The 20,287-nt window shown below is 38.1% G+C and overlaps 1 protein-coding gene, 1 long non-coding RNA gene and 1 pseudogene across 2 annotated transcripts; 2 read left to right on the plus strand and 1 right to left on the minus strand.

Annotated features, from left to right (window-relative positions):
* Positions 1-6,264: 6,264 nt before the first annotated feature.
* LOC145004760 (CBL-interacting protein kinase 5-like) lies at positions 6,265-7,913 on the plus strand. Its single transcript, XM_078963748.1, has one exon. The coding sequence runs from the start codon at positions 6,456-6,458 to the stop codon at positions 7,821-7,823; it is 1,368 nt and encodes a 455-aa protein (XP_078819874.1). The 5' UTR covers positions 6,265-6,455; the 3' UTR covers positions 7,824-7,913.
* Positions 7,914-13,173: 5,260 nt separating this feature from the next.
* On the plus strand, positions 13,174-17,041 carry LOC145004970 (uncharacterized). Its single transcript, XR_013662474.1, has 3 exons — positions 13,174-15,766; positions 16,502-16,785; positions 16,872-17,041. It is a non-coding gene; the product is annotated as an uncharacterized LOC145004970 (long non-coding RNA).
* A 1,316-nt stretch (positions 17,042-18,357) lies between these two features.
* LOC145004969 (CBL-interacting serine/threonine-protein kinase 12 pseudogene) lies at positions 18,358-20,063 on the minus strand (annotated as a pseudogene).
* Positions 20,064-20,287: the final 224 nt, after the last annotated feature.

The raw sequence follows: 20,287 nt of genomic DNA on the forward strand, positions 1-20,287 counted from the left end.
TAAACACAGTTCTCATGATGTGAAGATTCACACCTCATGTCGTGGGCCCGGTCTGGAAAAAGAAAATTTTCTTGCACTCAAGCTTTTTGCCCTTCGCTACCGTTTCCTTCTTGAGCAAGTGTTCAACGTATTGGAGCAAGAAAATATGAAATAATGAAATCGTGGGTTGTTTAATCTTCAACGGAGCGTTTGGCTTCTGTAATGGGGCGGTATGCATCAGATTCTGATGGAGGAGGCGCACAAGTCTAGGTTCTCCATTTATCCTAGGGCGATGAAGATGTATAGGGATCTTCGTCCTGATTATTGGTAGCCGTACGTGAAGTGGGATGTGTCTTGGTATGTGGAGTAATGCTTGATTTGTAGGAAAGTCAAGGCTGGGCATCAATGGCCTCATGACAAGATGCAGCCGTTGGAGATTCCCATATGGAAATGGGAGGATATTACCATGGATTTCATCATGAAGTTACCTCGGACTGCACGCTGAGTTGATTCGATATGGGTCATCATGGTTTGATTGATCAATAGTGTGCATTTTATCCCGATCCAGGAGAGTGTTTATGCAGAGAAGCTGGCCAAGGTGTACATCAGGAAGATTGTGGCATGGCACGGGGTGCCGGTTTCCGTGGTTTCATACTGGGATGTCAGGTTTACTTTCAGGTTTTGGAAGAAGTTCAATGATGATTTGGGTACTCATCTCCATTTCAACATAGTGTTCCATCCGCAGACTGATGGTTAGAGTGAGGTGACCATTCAGACTCTAGAGGATATGTTTCAGGCGTGTGTTTTGGATTTTGTGGGAGTTGGGATACATATCTTCCATTAGCGTAATTTTCTTATAACAACATTTACCATGCCAACATTAATTGACCACCTTTTGAAATGCTCTATGGGAGGAAATTTAGGACCCCGATTTGTTGGGGCGAGATCGGTTAACGAGTCGTGGGGAGTTTTGATGTGGTATTCAAGACCACTGAGTTGATCCATCGAGTATCCACCACATAGGCCAGAAAACCCATACACGCATGCTGCAAACTCTGTCTTGCCCTGGTGGCAGAACAGAAAGCTGATCTCGATCTAGTTCCCTCGCCATAAATAGTAAACATTCCAACTGTCACTCGCAGTCAATCAAAGCCCTAAATCGAGTTAACCAACCTATCCATACTATAACACATACATCCCCCATTGTTATCGGTACCAGATCAATCGGAAAATCGACACCAAAAATATACAAAACATAGCCACAAAAGACATCGGTAGCAAAAACTGCATGCTCGTCTGCTATGGAAACCCTCAATGGCCTACTCAAGGCCTCGTGCTTGATGCTAAACCAACAACTAAAGGATAAAGGAACAAAGGATCAACATGCACCCGAGTCAAACAGCACCAAAGCAGACACAAAATTAACAAGAAAAGTACCTAAATGAAACACATGATAAGCATAAATTGTTCAAATCATCAACATAAATAAGGAGATGCATATGAGCAACAACATTGGGTGCCACATGGACCTCCTTGACAATTAGCAAAAAGCTCTTCCATGAGCTCTCGGAGCCTCAGCTTTCCCCGACCGACCATTAGAGCAGGGGATTGAGCTGAACCCTGAGTGAGTTGAGGACACTCAGCCTTCCTGTGGCCAGTCTGGTTGCAATGAAACCAAACTGAAAATCCCTTAGGGCAATCCTTCGCCATATGCCCCTCCTTACCACAATTGAAACAAATCCCCAATCAGCAAGATCCATTGTGACTCTTACCGCACTTTCCACAAGTGCATACCTTTTGGCCTCCTACTTTAAATAATTGGGCTTGACCCGCATGGTCACTAGCAGCAACTGCACTGGCCTCATGTCTCTCCCCTGATACTCTCTCTCCTCCCTCGTCTGGGTCTCCAGCTCGATCTCCCTCCTCATGGCATTGGTCTGTAGCTCATTTAATGTCCAATATGATGAGCTCACCATGAACTCCCGAATATCCCTCCTCAAAATGCTCAAGTACCATATCATACGTGCCTGCTCTATAGATACGTGCTTAGGGAAGAATTATGCCCTCTCATGGAACATCTTCGTAATCTCAGTCACCGTCTCTGTTTTCTGCTTGAGAGACAGAAACTCCTGGGCCAATCGTTCTTTCTCCACCTAGGGAACGAACTCATCTCGAAGTAGCTCTGTAAACCTCTCCCAATTCACTACATCATGCTTTGGAGGAAGTGTTGTAAAACTCACTGAGTTGGTCAATTACTCCTCCGAGTACTCGCTATTCGGCCGCTTAACTTGTCGAATTACAGAATCTCGAGTACTCCCTGTTCATCCCTTTAATGAAATGAGCAATGTTGTAAAACTCAGTCAACTAGGTGATTAATATGTATGATAAACTTAATAATTTATTATTTAACACACACATGTAATTATTACCACATATATATCTTAAATTTTCAATAATTACTCACGAAGTGAGACCATTATGTATTTTTTAGTTTTTGTGTATTCATATTTATCTAATTTTGTTATATATTTCAATCAACTTATGCTTTTAACTTATGATTGTGACATATATAATTTCCCTAAAAATATTTCTACATGAATTACCAAATCAGAGTAGCGAGTTCTACAACCTTGTCTGCAGGAGAATAATCAGTTGTCACAAACTTCCACCACTCCTTCGCCCCAAAGCGAAGATGGTTCAACGCGAGTCGAGCCTTCAGATTCTCAGGGCATGAACAAGTATAAAAACATCCCTCGACATTATAGATCCATCTCATCACAGCAATAGGGTGCTAGGTCCTGCTAAACTTTGGTGGCTTCGTGTTGCTGAACTCTCGGAACATCAATGAATCATCTCCTCGAGGCCGTACAGCTGCAAGGGTTGCGGTGGTTGCTGAAACGACATCCTCAGTGAGACAAGCATAGCGCTCGTCAAAAGTCTTGATCAACATGGTCTTAATGGACCCGAACGTCTCTGGGATGGCCTCCCTGATAGTTGCGGCCACCTCATCAGCAATGATCTTGTGGATCTCATCGTCACTGGTACTCGGCCTCTCGGGGTTGTTGGAGCTTGAACCTTGGGTAACCATCGTATTCTTTAAAAGCTAAACACGAAAATCATCAGGTACAGGCTAAAATGCACACACAACACTTATAAATCCCTACAAGCTCCTTAGCATCCTAAGATTCCTTCTTGGGTCGCGTACGGATCCGGTGCTTTCAGTAGTACGGGCCCAATACCACCTACCACACCAGTCCGTATTTGTCCCAACTCGTCCTCTTAAGACCCTAAGTCACAAGTAGTCTATACCACTTGGATATCTAACTATTCTCTCACCTGACTTCTCAAACTAAATTTCTAGGCACTCATACTAGACTACTCCTCAACGCCAAACTGGCTCGCAAGGATCTCTACCATTCTCGCCATCTGCTCCACGCACACCAATCATCCATGATATAGGGATCGATAGACAGTCGAATAAATGATTCTTCCTCAAGTCCACAACCAAAAAAGGAATGGGAAGAAAGGCTAAATCATGCATTCTAAGACTATAACGTCTAAACCATGTACAACTAAGCAGCATACATAGAGCAAATAACAAGAATAGGTTCAATTAATGAAACGACCTTCTAGGCTAAGGCATCACGAATCAGGCAACTCTAGCTTGTACTTCCTGGAGATACCTAGCCTACCATCTAACATATAGTTCAAACAACTCATGAATGTTCATCTCATAACATAATAAGTAAGCGTATTCTGAAAAATCATCACTTGGGCTCTAACTGATTGTGCAAACTGCTTCGTAAAGTTCTTTACATTTTTGGAAAAATCTGTTTAGGAAAATTATTTCTTTTTGAAAAATTTAATCAACTCCTCGGTTTGAGTCCAGACATACCCGGAGGTGTGCCCGAATCCCTCAAACCAAGGCTCCGATACCAACTTGTAACACTCAAAATTTTTATTTTTAAGATTCCAACAAAAATAGTTTTTAACATCATTCCATGTCAAATATAATTTTCACATACATAAAATCATAAAACAAAGTCTGAATATCCCATAACCCAGAAATATCTCCATTAGCAGAAGAGTGTGTACAATCATGTCGACCCCTTCCCGCGATCCTGAGAAGTACCTGAAACACATTTACATCAACACTGTAAGCACGAAGATTAGTGAGTTGTCCAAAATACCACATACAACATATTAGCCACTCGAGGATATAACTCTGTAAGACCCCATGGTCTATGTGTCTTAGTGGGACCTCCAGTCCCACGACTCGTTGGACCCTCTGGTCCGGTCTTAGTGAGGACCCTTCGGTCTCACAGCTCATTGGACCCTTCGGTCCGGTCTCAATAACACATAACGTAGCATATATATCACACAGACAAATGCATAACTCAAGTAAGCACATAAGACCCTCTGGTCACACATAAATACCACTCTAGGTAAAGTATAGTGAGAAGACTCACCTCGCAAGCTATCATGTAACAGTCTCGTACTCGGAAATCTCGAACTAGCCTCCGCCTAACACATAAGATAACATCTCTATTTAATACTCTTATTTATACTCAAATACAACGAAGGCTATTCTTGTTCTCGGTCTAACTCTTGAAGTGGATAAAAGACCATTTTACCCCTCTATGGTCTCCGTTACTCATGATTAACCCAACCCTAAAGTCAACATAAGTCAAACTCGAGTCAACAGTCCATGTTTGACCCAACTCGTCGAGTGCACTCTTGTGACTCGTCGAGTCCCCTTGTTTCCTCAGAAGTCTAAATAAAGTCCAACTCAACTCGTCAAGTAGACCCCCAACTCGTCAAGTTATCGCACGATCAAGCTCATCGGGACAAACCCTCACCGAGTCATCGAGTCAGGCCATGGACTCAGTGAGTCCCTTTGATCTGATTTCTCAATCAGATGTCCAAGGTTAGATCTACCACACTAGACTCTAGATCTAGTCCTTAAAGGCACAAAAGTCGCGTAAAGTCTCAACCTTTACGCTCATGCATGGCATATATTACCAAGTCTTACAAAGGGTTAGGTGGTCAAAGTCCAATCTCTAGCTTAATAAAGTTCAGGTCTTTGGGCTCTGAAGACCCACCACACTTCAGATCTGGGGTTTCAACCTCAAATAATACATAAAAGGCTCAATGACTCAAAGAAATGGAAGAAAACCCTAGAAACCCCATATCAAGATTAGGGTTTTCTCTCAGGAGTGTTGGGTAACTGGTGAGGCGGAAATGGGGCATAAGTTCCCTTATATAGGCCCCAACCCCGGGAAATTAGGGTTTCTTTGCCCATCACCTACTCGGCGAGTCAACTCTCTGACTCGTCGAGTCCACTCATTAATTCCACGCAGGCAACTCAACCCTACTCGGCGAGTTGGACTCACAACTCATCAAGTCACTCCATACATTTCAAAATTTAAACACACAATAATATACCTGAAAGTCTGAATGTTACATAACATTGTATTCACTAGGATTGTTGAGGCATCTAGTAAATAGTATAAATACAAACGAAGACTAAGACACAATAATATTCATATTTAGGTTGTTAAAAATGGATAAGCTGAAGTTAGCCTAGAAGCTAGCTTCTCAAGGATTTTATGCCTCAATCAGGTAGGTTATCTTACTATACTATATATTATAGTATGTATCCATGTATGTTAATTTTTTTTTGATTTGATAAATAATAAATAATCTATTTCATTTCTTTTTTTATTTTCGTTGATATATAATAATAATAATAATAATAATAATATATCACATAAATATTTCTATTAATTCTGAATCTTTTGTGACCCTTATTGTGTGACCATAATCATATATAATCAACAGTACAATAATTGATTTATAACTTATAAAAATTTATTGACAAGTCACATTTATAAAAAGGATAAAATAACAACCCTACACATAGTGATATAAACATCTAGGAAGATGTATGTTTGGGAGAAATATATAGATTTTCTAGTAGATTACTTGAGCGTGTTAGTTAGCCTAAAAAACAAAATCAAAAAACTATAGTAATTAAACAGTGGAAAACTAAAACACTTGTTTATAAACCTAACATACTTAATTAATGAAGTATCCATACGAAAGTTGATCAACCCATATATATCGTTTCCATCAATACAGTACTTATCGGTACAATCATAACCACTTGTAATAACAATGACATATCCCTAATTACTCTTCCTTCTTAGCCACATATATGATTCATCAACTTCTATAAATAGTAATCTCAATTGCATAGCTATGTATTTGAGATTTTGAGGCATATAATTTCACACGTTTGAAGATGTGGTTACTTGTGTCCATGCTTTCTAACTTCCACCCTTGTGAAGGCAATGCTCTAACTTTGATCCCCTTGGTTCAATGTCCATGAAATCCTTTAGGTTTTCAATCTCTATTTTTATGTCGTTCTAGGTTTTGAGAAAGCCGAAAGCATCGATCACAGAAGAATCCAAAAGATGGAAGACAGAAAAGGAAACATTTTGATGCAACGATATGAGCTAGGCAAATTGCTTGGACATGGCAATTTTGCGAAGGTCTATCATGCACGAAACCTCAAAACTAACCATAGTGTGGCGGTTAAGGTGATCGATAAAGATAAAATTGTGGAGGCGGGGTTGATGGACCAAATCGAACGTGAAATTTCCGTCATGAGGCTTGTAAAACACCCTAATGTTGTTGAACTTTACGAGGTAATGGCAAGCAAGACGAAGATCTACTTTGCAATGGAGTACGTTAAAGGAGGTGAGCTTTTCAATAAGGTCGCGCAAGGGAGGCTAAAAGAGGATGCAGCTAGAAAATATTTTCAACAGTTAATAGCTGCGGTTGATTTCTGCCATAGCCGTGGTGTCTGCCACCGTGATCTAAAGCCAGAGAACCTCCTCATTGATGAATTTGGAAATCTTAAAGTTTCAGATTTTGGATTAAGCGCGGTGTCCGAGTCCAGGAAGCAAGATGGGCTTCTACACACCATGTGTGGAACACCAGCTTACGTTGCACCTGAGGTGATCAATACCAAAGGGTACGATGGCCAAAAGGCTGACATTTGGTCTTGTGGGGTGATCTTGTTTGTTTTGCTTACAGCTTCTCTCCCATTTTATGAAGAAAATTTGATTAAAATGTATCAAAAGATTAGCAAAGGTGAGTTCAAGTGCCCAATATGGTTCCCTTTAGAGGTCAAAAACATGCTGTCAGAAATTCTTGATCCAAATCCAAACACAAGAATGACACTGACTAAAATCATGGAAAATTTGTGGTTCCAAAAGGGTTTGAATAAAACCGAAATTCCAAAACCAATAGCCATCAGGTTAAAACAACAACAAAGAATTGATCTTGATCATAACGAAAATGTCATTCAAGAAACCGAAACTCCCACTGGAAGCTGCGTTGATCTTGAAAAACTCGAGAAGGCCGCAACTGCCAAGCTTCCTACTACCTTGAGGAGGACAAGTTCAATGAATGCATTTGATATCATATCACTATCTGATGGACTAAATCTTTCTGGTTTCTTCGAGAACAGCGTTCCATGTGAGAAACTAGAATCACGTTTCATGACCAGAAAACCAGCTGCAACGATTATATCAAAGTTGGAAGAAGTAGCAGAGACTGAGGAGTTTAAGGTTATGAAAAATTTAGATGGGACAATGAGGATACAAGGGATCAAAGAAGGGAGAAAAGGGAAGTTGGCCATAGATGCAGAGATTTTTGAGGTGGCACCATCCTTGCACATGGTGGAGATGAAGACGCTATCTGGTGACACCATAGATTATCAGAAATTTTGTGACCAAGATTTGAAGCATTCATTGGATGATATAGTTTGGATATGAAAAGGTGTATTATGATTTACAATAACTGATCAAAGACTCAAATTTTGTAAACTTATTTCAGTGTTTTGGGGAAGTTAATGGATTAAGATTATATATATATATATATATATATATATATATATATATATATATATATATATATATATATATATATATATATATATATATATATATATATATATATATATATATATATATATACACGATTTCATAGATGATAAGCTAATTAATAAGACAAAACCTTCATTTTGTTCTTCATTATTCACTAATTGCTTGGTTTAAAACTAGAAGTAGCTAATTGGTAGGGTTGTTAATCTAAATGTCGGCCAAAGCGAATCACATAATGTTGGATCAACATTCTAACACATTTTTTTGTCTTTTAGACTTGATTCGCGTAATGTTGGATCAACAATCTCACACTTTTTGGTTGTCTTTTAGACCCGATAAATAAACAATATGAAAAACTAGTATTCTTGTTTTGGTCAAAAATCAATCAAATTATATGAGAGGTTGTGGTGTTGTGATTAATATAAGTATCAAACGGAGATAAAAGTGATACAAGTGCTTTACAAGGAAAGCCATCGATCCTTGATAGGATCTCCAGTATAAAACCTTGGTAAATTACTGAAAAAATGATGAAGAAACGAGTACAAGTGTTTCAATAGCTCAAGGTGTCTAAGGTGTCAGCTAATTGTGTCGGTGTGTACATGTTACAAGTGTATATATAGTCTAGGTTATGTAACTAAAAGTCCGATATTTTCGGGATCCTGTTAAACTGGTATTTGCAACGTGCTTTGACTTGGTATTTCCGAGTTTTAAGTCTAGTTGAAGGGATAAGGATTATTCATTGTGAATGAGTCTTTTGTTGACCATTTCTGCACATGTGAGAATAAGGTTGGTTGGGTAGAAGGTTTTTAGAGGAAATTGGAGGAGTAAAGGAAGAGGATAAGGTTGGTTGGGTAGACATGATTTATGAATGATTGTGAACACCACGTCCCCATGGTGGGTGCCAAATTGTTTTAGTCAAATATCAACTAAACTGTATCAAAGGTTGCGGTGTTGTGATTAATATAATTATCAGATTGAGAACGAAGTGGCACAAGCGATTTACAAGAAAAACCTTTGATCCTTGATAAGATCTCCGATATAAAACCTTGGGAGGTGATAATGATCACCTGCCTTGTTTGATTTTATTAATTGTAGAATAAATCACAAAAATAATGATGAAGAAACGAGTATAAGTGTTTTAGTAGCTCAAGGTATGTAAGGTGTCAGCTAATTTTGTCGTTGTGTCTATGTTACAAGCGTATATATAGTCTAGGTTATGCAACTAAATGTTTGATATTTCTGGGATCCTATTGAACTGGTATTTGCAACGTGCTTTGACTATGTATTCTCGAGTTTTTAGCCTGATTGAAGTGATTCTTCATTGTGAATGAGTTTTATGTTGACCATTTCTACATATGTGAGAAATAAACAAGAAATATAGTTGTTAAACTTGTTACGAAATAATAATGGCGTTGTTCAGGATCCTAATGTATGTTCGGGATCCTGAGACTCCTTTAAGATCCAGGATCCTTGATAGGTTTCAGGATCTTGACCCCTAACATTCCTAAGGACCAAGTATCCCAATGCAGGAAAACTGGCACCTAATGGGAAGGAATATATCTCATCGATTCTGAATCAGGAAAGGGGGCATATTAGTTGGTTACTATTAAAGGAAATGTCTTGCCAAGATCCTGGAATGCTATACATCTAAAATAATACTTCATGTAAGTTGTATTAATCATTTTCCAACAAGATCAAGGTACACAATCTCTACCAGTTACTTTTATCTAATTCTTTCATTTAATTTTTCAAAGACCATTACTGACTTAAGCATCGGAGGGGCGTTAGCCAAGCTAACACCCACCCCAAGCTAATGTTTGCAACGTGCTGGAAGCTATGGATCCTAATAACCACAAATAGAGAGTAATAATCTCTCCTACGATTAAGGGTACTTAATCCCTTCTAAGGCTTAAAAAGTGAATGACCTATTTCACACGAGTTAAGGTTTCGACACCTCACTTGAACACACGATATCTAACTATGGGATGTGAATAAGGGGAACATTTCATGCTTTACTGACTTGGCAACCCTCTTATTTCTAAACGTATGTTAAGATCCTAATGTTTAAATCTAAGGTTTATAACATTATCAAGTTATCCTAAGTTGGGATCTTCCTTGGTAAAAATTCTAAGGTCTATGACATTATCATGTTATCCTAAGTTGGGACTTTCCCCAGTTATAATGAGATTTTCCCTAGTTATTATTCAAAGTAGGATTCTCCCCAATTATTATCTAAAGTGAGATCTTCCCCAATGGGGATCTTCCCAGTCATTTTCTAAATAGTATATTTCCCAGTTGGAAAGCAAAGTAAGGATCTTCAAATATCTCCTAACAGGGATCCTTCTCTCTGTATACTCCAAAGATCATATGGAACTAAAGGGATCATAACTCAAGACCTCTCTTAAGGTAAAAGGTTATAAAGCATAAGGATCACTGGGTTCTTGTTTTGGTCAAAAAATGAATAATCAATAATCAACCAAACTGTAGGAGAAGCTGTGATGTTCAAGGTAAAACAAGTATGAAATGGTAGACAAGGTGACACAATGGTTTATAAGGAAAGCCCTTGATCCTCGGTAGGATCTCCAACACAAAACCTTGGGACGTGATAATGATCACCTGCCTTGATGATTTTATTGATGTAAAATGTTAATTACATAGATGAATGTGTAAATGCCAGTACAAGTGTCGTCTATGAGCTAATTATGTGTCTAGTGTGTGTAATAAAAGTGTTATTTATAGTCTAAACTAAGCAATAAAAAGTCCAATATTCCCAGGATCCTCTGAGATCAGTGAGATCAGCATAGGAATGTTGTTTGACTTGGTATTCTGGGTCTTAAGCTTAGTTGAGACGATTCTCTATTCAGAATAAGTCTTTCATTGACTAATTTTGCACACGTATCAATAAGAAATGAGATTATAACCGTTATAGGTGTTAGCAAATAATGATAATAATAATAATAGTTGGGATTCTAAGTGCTCTTTGAGATCTGGGATCCTTAGAGGATTGAGGATCTCGCCCCTAACAATTTACCCCAAATTATTCATGGGAATATTAACGTTAGTTTATCCAATATTTAAAGGACTAATAATTAAATACTAAATTATAACGCCCGATAATTCTAAGGTATTTATTCAAATTTGGTTATTTAATTAATTATTATTTTGGGCCTTGAAGTCATTGGACTTATCCGTTTCGGACTTGGGGTGTGTCGTACGTGGGGCGTACCACCCCATGTACGTAGGGCGTAGTAGAGTAAAAGGAACGCGGATGCCATGCACGTACGCACGGCGCACGAATCGGTACACGCGACGTACGTGTCTAGACCCCAAAACCCTAATATTTAGGGTTTGAGCACTATTTAAAGAGCATTATGTACCAATGATCTTTTCTATCAGCCTCCCTCTTGTTCCTAATTAGCTTCCACAAAACCCTAACTCCATTATTGAGTGTTCTTGAGCTCGGAAGGTCTTTTGAGTGTATTTTGGTGTTTTGAAGGAAGGAGATCATCTTGAAGCTTCATTGGAGGAGTGAGAGCTTGTAGATCCAGAACATCTTCATCATTTGGCACCCATTAGAGGTATAAAGCTCTGAACTTTTTATGCTATAGCTTAGATCTAGTTTTAGCTTGGTTTTGGTTAACTTGTGGTCCCATGAGAGAGATTTGGTGGCTTGATGCAATTTCAGAAGTTATAAGTTGCCCTTCTTAATGATTTGAGGTTTTAAGCCTTAAAGTTAGCATCTTTTGGGTTGAGAATCACCCATGCATGGGTTTAGACCCTTATTGTGGAAGTAGATCGCCATATTTTGAAGTTCGGACCTTTTAAGGCATGCAAACTCACCAATTCAGTGACTTTATGGGTTTAGAGGTCTATTAGGAGCTACATCCATGATTTTGACGTTTGGTATTAAGCATTAAGTACTTAATGGACTTTTTTGACTTTTAACGATTACACTCAGTGTAAATGGGAGTACTCTGCGCGTACTCGTGAGAGTTCTCGATCCAGCAAAGCAGCCTGGTAGGCGGGGCGTACTACGGTTATGCCAAGCATAGCACAATCAGTGGGCTTCGATGCTAGGCTTTAGGTTTGGGTCATGTTTTGGGCTAGAAGGTTGGGGATTAGCTAGGTCATCTGAAATCAAGCTTTTGGGCTAAGGAAATTTATTAGGCTGTAGGGTAAGGCCCGTATTTGAGGTTTGGGCCCAATTTGGAAAATTAGGCTGCAAGTAGTCGTTAAAGCATCATTTGGTATTGGGCCTTTTAGATTGTGGATTTGGGCCTTAGTCTTGGATCAAGCTAGGCTAGGAGTAAAATGGTCATTTTACCCCAAGTATGGATTACTGGATATAGAATGGAATCCAAGTGTTAATTAGGTGTTATTTTGTACTGATAGCTCGAGGAGTCGTCAAGGCAGCAACTAGGGATCTTTAGTGAGTTTCAGCATTTGAGGTGAGTTTCCTCACTGGATTAGCAAGTCTAAGGCACCAATGTCGGCCCTTATTTATTATGTTAGGATTCTAGGAGTCTACATGACCCTTGCATGTATGGTGTGTTGTTATGTATGTTAGGCGGGGCCTGATGTCTAGCGGGGACCAATGGTGGATTCATATGCTATTGTTTTATGATCATTGTATGTGTTAGCATGAATATGTGATATGTATATTGTATGTGAATAGTGGGCGGGGCCTAAGAATAACAGATATGTATACCGAGCGGAGCCCGAAGCCGAGTGGGACTCGATACCAGGCAGGGCCCGATGGAGGGCAGGGGCCAGTGTATAATTTATTATGTATGGTATCGGGTAGTTTGGAGACTCACTAAGCTTTGTGCTTACGGTTTTCAATTTATGTTTCAGGTACTTCCAGATCAAAGGGGAAGAGCTCGGGATGACTGCATCGTACACACCACATGGATTCAACACTTGATATTTCACTCTGATTTTAGGATATTTGATACACTTGTTTTAATTGGGATGTATGGATGATGTTGGAATAATGTTTTACTTAAATTAAAAATAAAATTTTTGGATCATATTTTTGGGTCGTTTCATAGATAATTGAGTTAAGAGATTTGAATTTCAAACCCTAATCGAATAGGATTTATCTGATCAATAGTAATCATCACGCAATCAAATCATATCCTCTTTCTTCTGTCACTAGGTTAAATAGGGGTAATTAGCCGATTTTCTTTATCTTCCCTAAAATTTCTTCCGATCTTTCTGGTCATCTCCAAAGGTAATTTCTTTTTCCCCTCTTCCTTTAGTTTTTCTTTTCCGGTCATGGGTAAGAAGGTGACTTGTTCTCATGCTATATGGTTAATGTGTATGCTCCTCGGGAAGAAAGTAAAAAAAGTTTATTGTGGAATTATTTGGAGTCATTTATGGAACAAAATAATGGTCATTATGTGCTCTTCGGTGATTTTAATGCAGTTAGAGTAAGCTAAGAAGGGCTTGGGTTTGTTTATTTTTCAAAGGATAGCTAATAATTTTAGCTCTTTCATTATTAATAATGATCTATCGGAAATTGCTATGGTTGGTTCCTCTTTTACCAGGGTAGGGTTGGTTATGATGGGGCTAAACTTAGTAAACTTGATTGTTTCCTTGTATCATAATAGATTAGTGTCGGTTTCCCTAATCTAGTGGCAATGGCTTTGGATTTAACAATTTCATATCATAGAGCTATTTTCTTATCCTCGGGTGTTATGGACTTCGGGCCAAGACTGCTCAAGTATATTAAATCGTGAATCGAGGAACCATTATTTGATGTTATTGTTCATTTCTCTTGGTCCGAAAATGTTGTGGATGGGATGGAAATTCCTAGTATCCGTTTTAAGAATAAGTTGAAAGTTGTTAAAATGAATATTAGGAAATGGTGGAATGAGGAAAAACAGAAAAAATTGGCACACAAGACGGAACTTATTAATTGGTTAATAGTCGTCGATAAAATGGTTGATGATGGAATAAGTGATCCATCTCTTATGGAAGAAAGAAGTGGAATTAAAACTAAATTTTGCCTAATGGAGAAAAAACGATTTAAGTGATATTTCCCAAAAATCGAAGATTAGAAGGAGTGTTAAGGGGAGTGGGAACTCTAAATATTACCATGAGGTTTTGAAGAAAAGAGGCGACAAATCCAAATACAAGGTGTTACAGTTAAAGGCCACTGGAGTATTGAAGTTTGTTAAAAAAAGTATTTTTTGAAGATTTTAAAGAAAAGTTTGTTAAAAAGGTATTTTTTTAAAGATTTTAAAGAAAATTTTAAGAAAAATCCAGTTATTCTTGTCGTTAGTAGAAGTAATTGGTTTAAGAGTTGTCGGAGGAGCAAGACGACGATTTGAAAGTTCCATGCACCCTAGAGGAAGTTAAACATGTAGTGTAGAGGAATTGCAGGTTACCATTAAGGATGTGGTGGCTGCCAACTTATTTTCAGGAGTTAAAACTGGTATGAATCAATTTTTTATTTCTTATCTCTCTGATGATGTTATAATCATGGGTGAATGGGATAAGAAAAATGCTATGAATATTGTTAATATTTTACATTGTTTCTATTTTGTGTTGGGTTTGAAGATAAACTTACAAAAATCAAATCTTTTGGAATTCGTGTTCCTTGAGAGGAGGTCCATGGTTTTGCTAGGATGGTTGGGTGTTAGTCGCACAAACTTCCGATTTTATTTTTGGTCTTCCGATTTGGCAAAATATGTCTAGAGCGGTGGGGTGTAAACCTATACATGAAAAGTTACACAAAACTTATCTAATTTGAAAGCAACTACTTTATCTTTTGGTGGGAGGTCTATGTAGGTTAAATCGGTTTTAAGCTCATTGGGTTTGTATTATTTGTTGATTTTTTTTTATGCTGGTTAGAGTGGTGAAAGTGTTTGAATCTACTTGGACAATTTTATTTTTTGGGGTGGTAAAGAAGAAAAAAAAAAAAGATGGCTCGGCTGAAATGTGATTTGATCTTGGTTGGAAAACATAGTGGTGGCTTGGATACGAAAGTCTTATGGCTTTTAATCTTGCTTTAGTTCAAAAATGGAGATGGGGGATCTTAAATAATAGTAACTTGATTTGGGTTCGTCTCATAAAAGTTATTTATGGGAATAGCTCTAGAGATTTTGAGATCTTCTTTTCGTGGGGGAGGGGGACCTTGGTTTAATATCATTGCTTCGTTTGCTAAACTAGAATGGAAGGGGAGTTTTGGAGCATTCATTTTTAAAGAAAAAAGTGAGAGATGGTGTTGCGACTAGATTTTGGACTTAAGTGTGGCTTGGTGATCGACTCCTTTCTAATAAGTTTCCTAGATTGTATGAGTTAGAATCCAAAAAAAAAAAAAAAAAAAAAAAGATTGTGTTATTTCTTATCGGTTGACATGTGAAGATAAACAATGGTATTGGCGTAGGTGTAACATTCGATTCCATGTATTTCTTGTTTGGTCCTTTAAGTTTGAAAATTTTGTGAATATGGTCCCTCGTACGTTGGGCGTACGTTTGGTACGCTTAGCGTACATGCACGCTTGGAGTCGGGGAGCTTAACCACGTATGTTGAGCGTACGTGGTGTACATAGGGCGTACGGCAGCCAAGACCAACCCTTAATTGTTAGGGCATAAGCCCTATTTAAACATCATTATGGCCTTTAGATACCTACCCTCACCAGCCTCCACTATTTATTACATCCCACTGAAACCCTAATTCATCCTTTGAGTATTTTTGAGCAATAGAAGTGATTTTGTGGCATTTTTGTGTGTATTCAAGAAGAAGGGACTTGGAGACCAGGCATTTGTTAAGGTTGAGCTTTTACATCCAGAGTCTTCAATCTTCATCAACTTTGGGAGCTTTTGAAGGTATAAAGTTCTTACCTTGATGATTCTTTTGATAGTTAGAGTTTAGGGCTTGTTTTTTTAGCTTATTTGGTCCCAGGGGTACTCTTTGTGAGTTTGGGCAACTCCAGGAGTTAGAGGTGTTAGATCTTAGTCCCTTTGTTGTTAAAGATGCATAAAAATGTCATGTTGATAGTTGATATGAGTCCATGCATGAATTTGAGTCCTTAATATGAGCTTTGATGGACAAAAACGGATATTGGGTTCCATTAAGACATGCTAAGGGTTAAAGTTGCCAACTTTATGTATTATAACCCTAAAATGGATAAGATTTGGAAGTTGGACCTTATGGTTGAATGGATTAAGCACTAAATGGCTTAAGGTGGAAAGCATCCCAATACGTTGAGCATACCAAGGGGTACGCAGTACGTACTAGCAAGCGGTCGTGTACGTAAAACGTACGCCTCTCAGTGGGTTTTTGGACGTCGGTTGGGCTTTAGACGATTAGGCCTTATTTAGATGTTGGGCCTTGGCCTGTTTAAAGTAGGTGGGCCTCAGGATTCTATTAGTAGGCCTTAATTGGTATGAGTTGGGCCTTCATGGGCCTTAGGGGCCATTATAGTGTTATTAGGCCAAGTATGGTTAGGCCCATTATGGGAAGGGTAAAATGACCTTTTATCCTAGGAGTGTGGGTTGGGATTTTAGACCCATGTTTATTGTTTATGACCTAATTTTGATTAGGGTTGCTTTTTGTGTTAGTGTGGGATCTTCCAGTTCTGCAGCCGAGCATATAGTTATTTATCAGCGGACTGATGTGACTTTTCTCACTGTATTAATGGGTTGAAGGCACCAAGGACGACCCATTATTTGTGATATAAGATGTTAGCTATATTTATGATATGTGTATGAAAGACCAAAATTTGACCTCTGACAATTGTATGAAAGACCAGAATGTGACCCATGGCATCTGTATGAAAGACCAGGATCTGGCCCCTGGCAACTGTATGGAAGATCGGGATTTGGCCCTCGGCAGGAAATTACTTGTAAGACTATGGTTTGGTCCATATCACTAAATTATTTATGTTTGGTATATGGTACTTGAGGAAACTCACTAATCTTTTGTTTACAGTTTATATTTATGGTTTTAGGTACATCCGGTACTAAGGGAAATGGTCCGGCGTGATGGCACATTATTATCCCCTCACCATTTTCCGCACTTTTAGATATTGTTACTCTGATGATTTGACATTGTTACTATGTAATGGCTTTTGAAACAATTTAATGACTGTAACTTATATTTAAAAATGAAAATTTTATCTTGGTTTTTTGTGTTGTTACGGTAGGACAATTAAAGGAGGGGAGGAAGCGTTGCAATTCTCTAATCTGTGTCATTTGTTGTAAGTTGTTAAGCTTAATAGCGATAAAGATAGATGGGGATTGCAATTCTCTAATCTGTGTCATTTGTTGTAAGTTGTTAAGCTTAATAGTGATAAAGATAGATGTTGGTGAGATATTAGTAACTGTAGAAACTTTTATGTTGGAGATACTAAAAGATGGATTGATGATAAAGTCCTTCCGGTTCCAGTTATTGATACACAAACCCATTGGAATCATTTCATTCCTAGGAGGGTAAACATTTTAATCTGGTGTGTTTTATTGGATAAACTCCCTACTAACCTGAACCTTAGTTTGCGAGGTCTACACATTCTGTCTATCTTATGCCCAATTTGTTCTTTAGAGACATGATAACTTGATCATTTTTTTGTTAGATATGAAGTAGCGGCTAGAACTTGGAATGCAGTTTTTAAATGGTTAAACGTGAACATGGTTGGGTGTAATTCGGTGGCTGATTTGTTCTTCATTGATAATTTCCGATGCACAGATAAGAAGAGGAGTGTGTGTGTGTGTTATAGTTTGGTACTTATGAAAGTTTAGAAATGACAAAGTTTTTAGGTGTAGGAAAGATTAGAAAAGATAGCATTTTTAGTCCATTAGAGAATTTTCTTTTCTATGGTTTTCTTATAGAAATAGATTGTGTTGTGTTCGTTGGGTTAACCGGTTAAAAAAACCCTCTAAATAATTTGCAATTGGTTCTCGTTCCTAGCCTTGTGCTAGTTTTTGTTTTTATATAAGTAATTTGGTTTGCCTAAAGAAATCATGTTATGAACTATGTCAATGTTGTATAACGGTTTAATTCTTTAGTTTTTGCTGTAAGGCCCAAGCACGCAGTGGACAAAGGATGAAAGAAGTTATACCAAGATTTTTACTAAAAAGACGTTAATGCCTTCCTCATCCCTATCATCGAAGATAAACCTATAAAGTTTGTCAAGTCCAATGTTAAAAATGCAACATTTCAACAAAAGTATTGAATTCTATATGCTATGAAAGATTGATTTAGAATCTACCCATCCTTGTCATCGAAGATAGCCCTAGAATGTTTGTCAAATCCAATGTTAAAAATGCAACGTTTCAACAAAAGTATTGAATTCTATATGCTATGAAAGATTGATTAAGAATCTACCTGAAATATGGTAGATCCTAACAAAGATTCACAAACTCTATCACCCGAATAACTAATCAAATTGCATTCAAAAATACCAAGTTGCAAGAACGCATAGATAAAACCATTGGATCCCATTTAACCTTATGACCAATAACAAAAGATCAAAAGATCAAAGAACTTTTACTTTAAAAATTAGCATTTTAGCATCAAGAAACAGATAATTAACAAGAGCAAAGAGGTAAAATAACACAATAACACCATACCATTTTACTGTTTTACGGTTTTACCCCTTCTTTCTTTCTTCATTCGGGAGCAGAAACCGTCCTTTTAGGTCCACAAGTCCCGGGCAGCATCAATGGTCGCAATCCGGGCCTTAATTCCCGCTCACAAAACTCTTCATATTCGCCTTTATCCCCTGCTTTCTTTTTAACTTCTACAACTCTTAAAGTTGGGGTTAATTCAAATATTTCAACTGTAATTGTTAATGGGCCTTTAACACCTTCCCTTGACCCTTCTAAACTAATCCTACAATCCTTTTTTCTCACTGAAAAACTAACCACTTTTGCTATCTCCTCCAACTTTGAAACAATTTTATAAACCGGAGCTCCAGTGACAAATCTTGATTCTTCACTTCCATCTTCAAATAGCCCAGAAAGACTAAATCCAGGTGAAAATGAAATCAAATCAAATGCATTTAAACTTGTGGGTCTAGATCGTCTTTTACCATCTGATTCACTTTCAGATTCGGTAGCAGATTGATCAGAAGCATACGCTATGCAATCATCGTCAATTTCTTCATCTTTTAAGCTAAAGATCTTGTCATCTTCGAAGTAAAATTTCGTGTGTTTAAACCCTTTTTTGAACCACTTATCTTCCTTTATTTCCGATATGGTGATTCTGGTTTCTGGGTTTGTATCAAGTAATCGTTTTAACAAACGTGTTAGCTCCGGTGAAAACCATCTTGGTCGCCGGAATTCTCCTCTGTAAATCTTTTTATACATAATCATTATGTTTTGATCACGAAATGGTAAATAACCTGCCATTAAAACGAATAAGATGACCCCACAAGACCAGATATCGACTTTTGCTGCTTCGTAACCTTTTCGGCCCAAAATCTCCGGCGCGACGTACGCCGGAGTTCCACAAAATGTGTAGAATAAACCATCACCGCAAATTTGTTCGGAGATTGCACTAAGCCCGAAATCGGAAACCTTTAGGTCACCATTGTCGTCTAATAATATATTTTCAGGTTTTAAATCTCTATGAAAAACGCCTCGTGAATGACAAAACCCTACTGCGGAAATTAGTTGTTGAAAATATTTTCGGGCCATTTCTTCTTTTAATCTACCTTTAGCGACTTTACCAAACAATTCACCTCCCTTTACGTATTCCATGACGAAGAAAATTTTGGTTTTTGTAGCCATTACCTCGAAGAGTTGGACGATGTTGGGGTGTCGGACACGGCGGAGGATGGAGATTTCGCGTTTGATGTGAGCGATTAAACCGCCTTTCAAAATCTTCTCTTTGTCGATGACTTTAATGGCGACTTGTTCGTTGGTTTTGACGTTGCGAGCGACGTAGACTTTGCCGAAACTGCCTTGGCCGAGGACATGGCCGATCTCGTAGCGGCGGAGGAGGAGGGCTTCTTTTCTTGTGGTGGGGGAGGGCGTGGTTGATGGCATGATGGGAGGGATTTTGGGGGTTAGAGAATTGGAAAATTAGAAATGGTAATGCGAAATGGGATTTGGATTAACGTTCCAAAGATTTAAGTTTTGATTTTGATGATGATGTTTGTTGGTGTAGAGCAGAGGAGAAGCAACCGATTGAGGAGTTTGGTTGGTCATTTATGGGCCATCCTAATATAACAATAAAAAAAAAACTGCAAAAATATCCCTCCTGTTTGCAATTAGTTCAAAACAATTTCAACTTGTAAATTTAATTTTGGGATAATGATTTGAAAGGGTAACGAACTTTTAACTTTGTTCACATTTAGTCACTAAATTTTTTTTCGTTATCTATTTGCCATTGAACTATTGAAACTG

The sequence above is a fragment of the Lactuca saligna genome, chromosome 7, assembly GCF_052625555.1.
Source record: "Lactuca saligna cultivar CGN05327 chromosome 7, ASM5262555v1, whole genome shotgun sequence".
Taxonomy (NCBI): domain Eukaryota; kingdom Viridiplantae; phylum Streptophyta; class Magnoliopsida; order Asterales; family Asteraceae; genus Lactuca; species Lactuca saligna.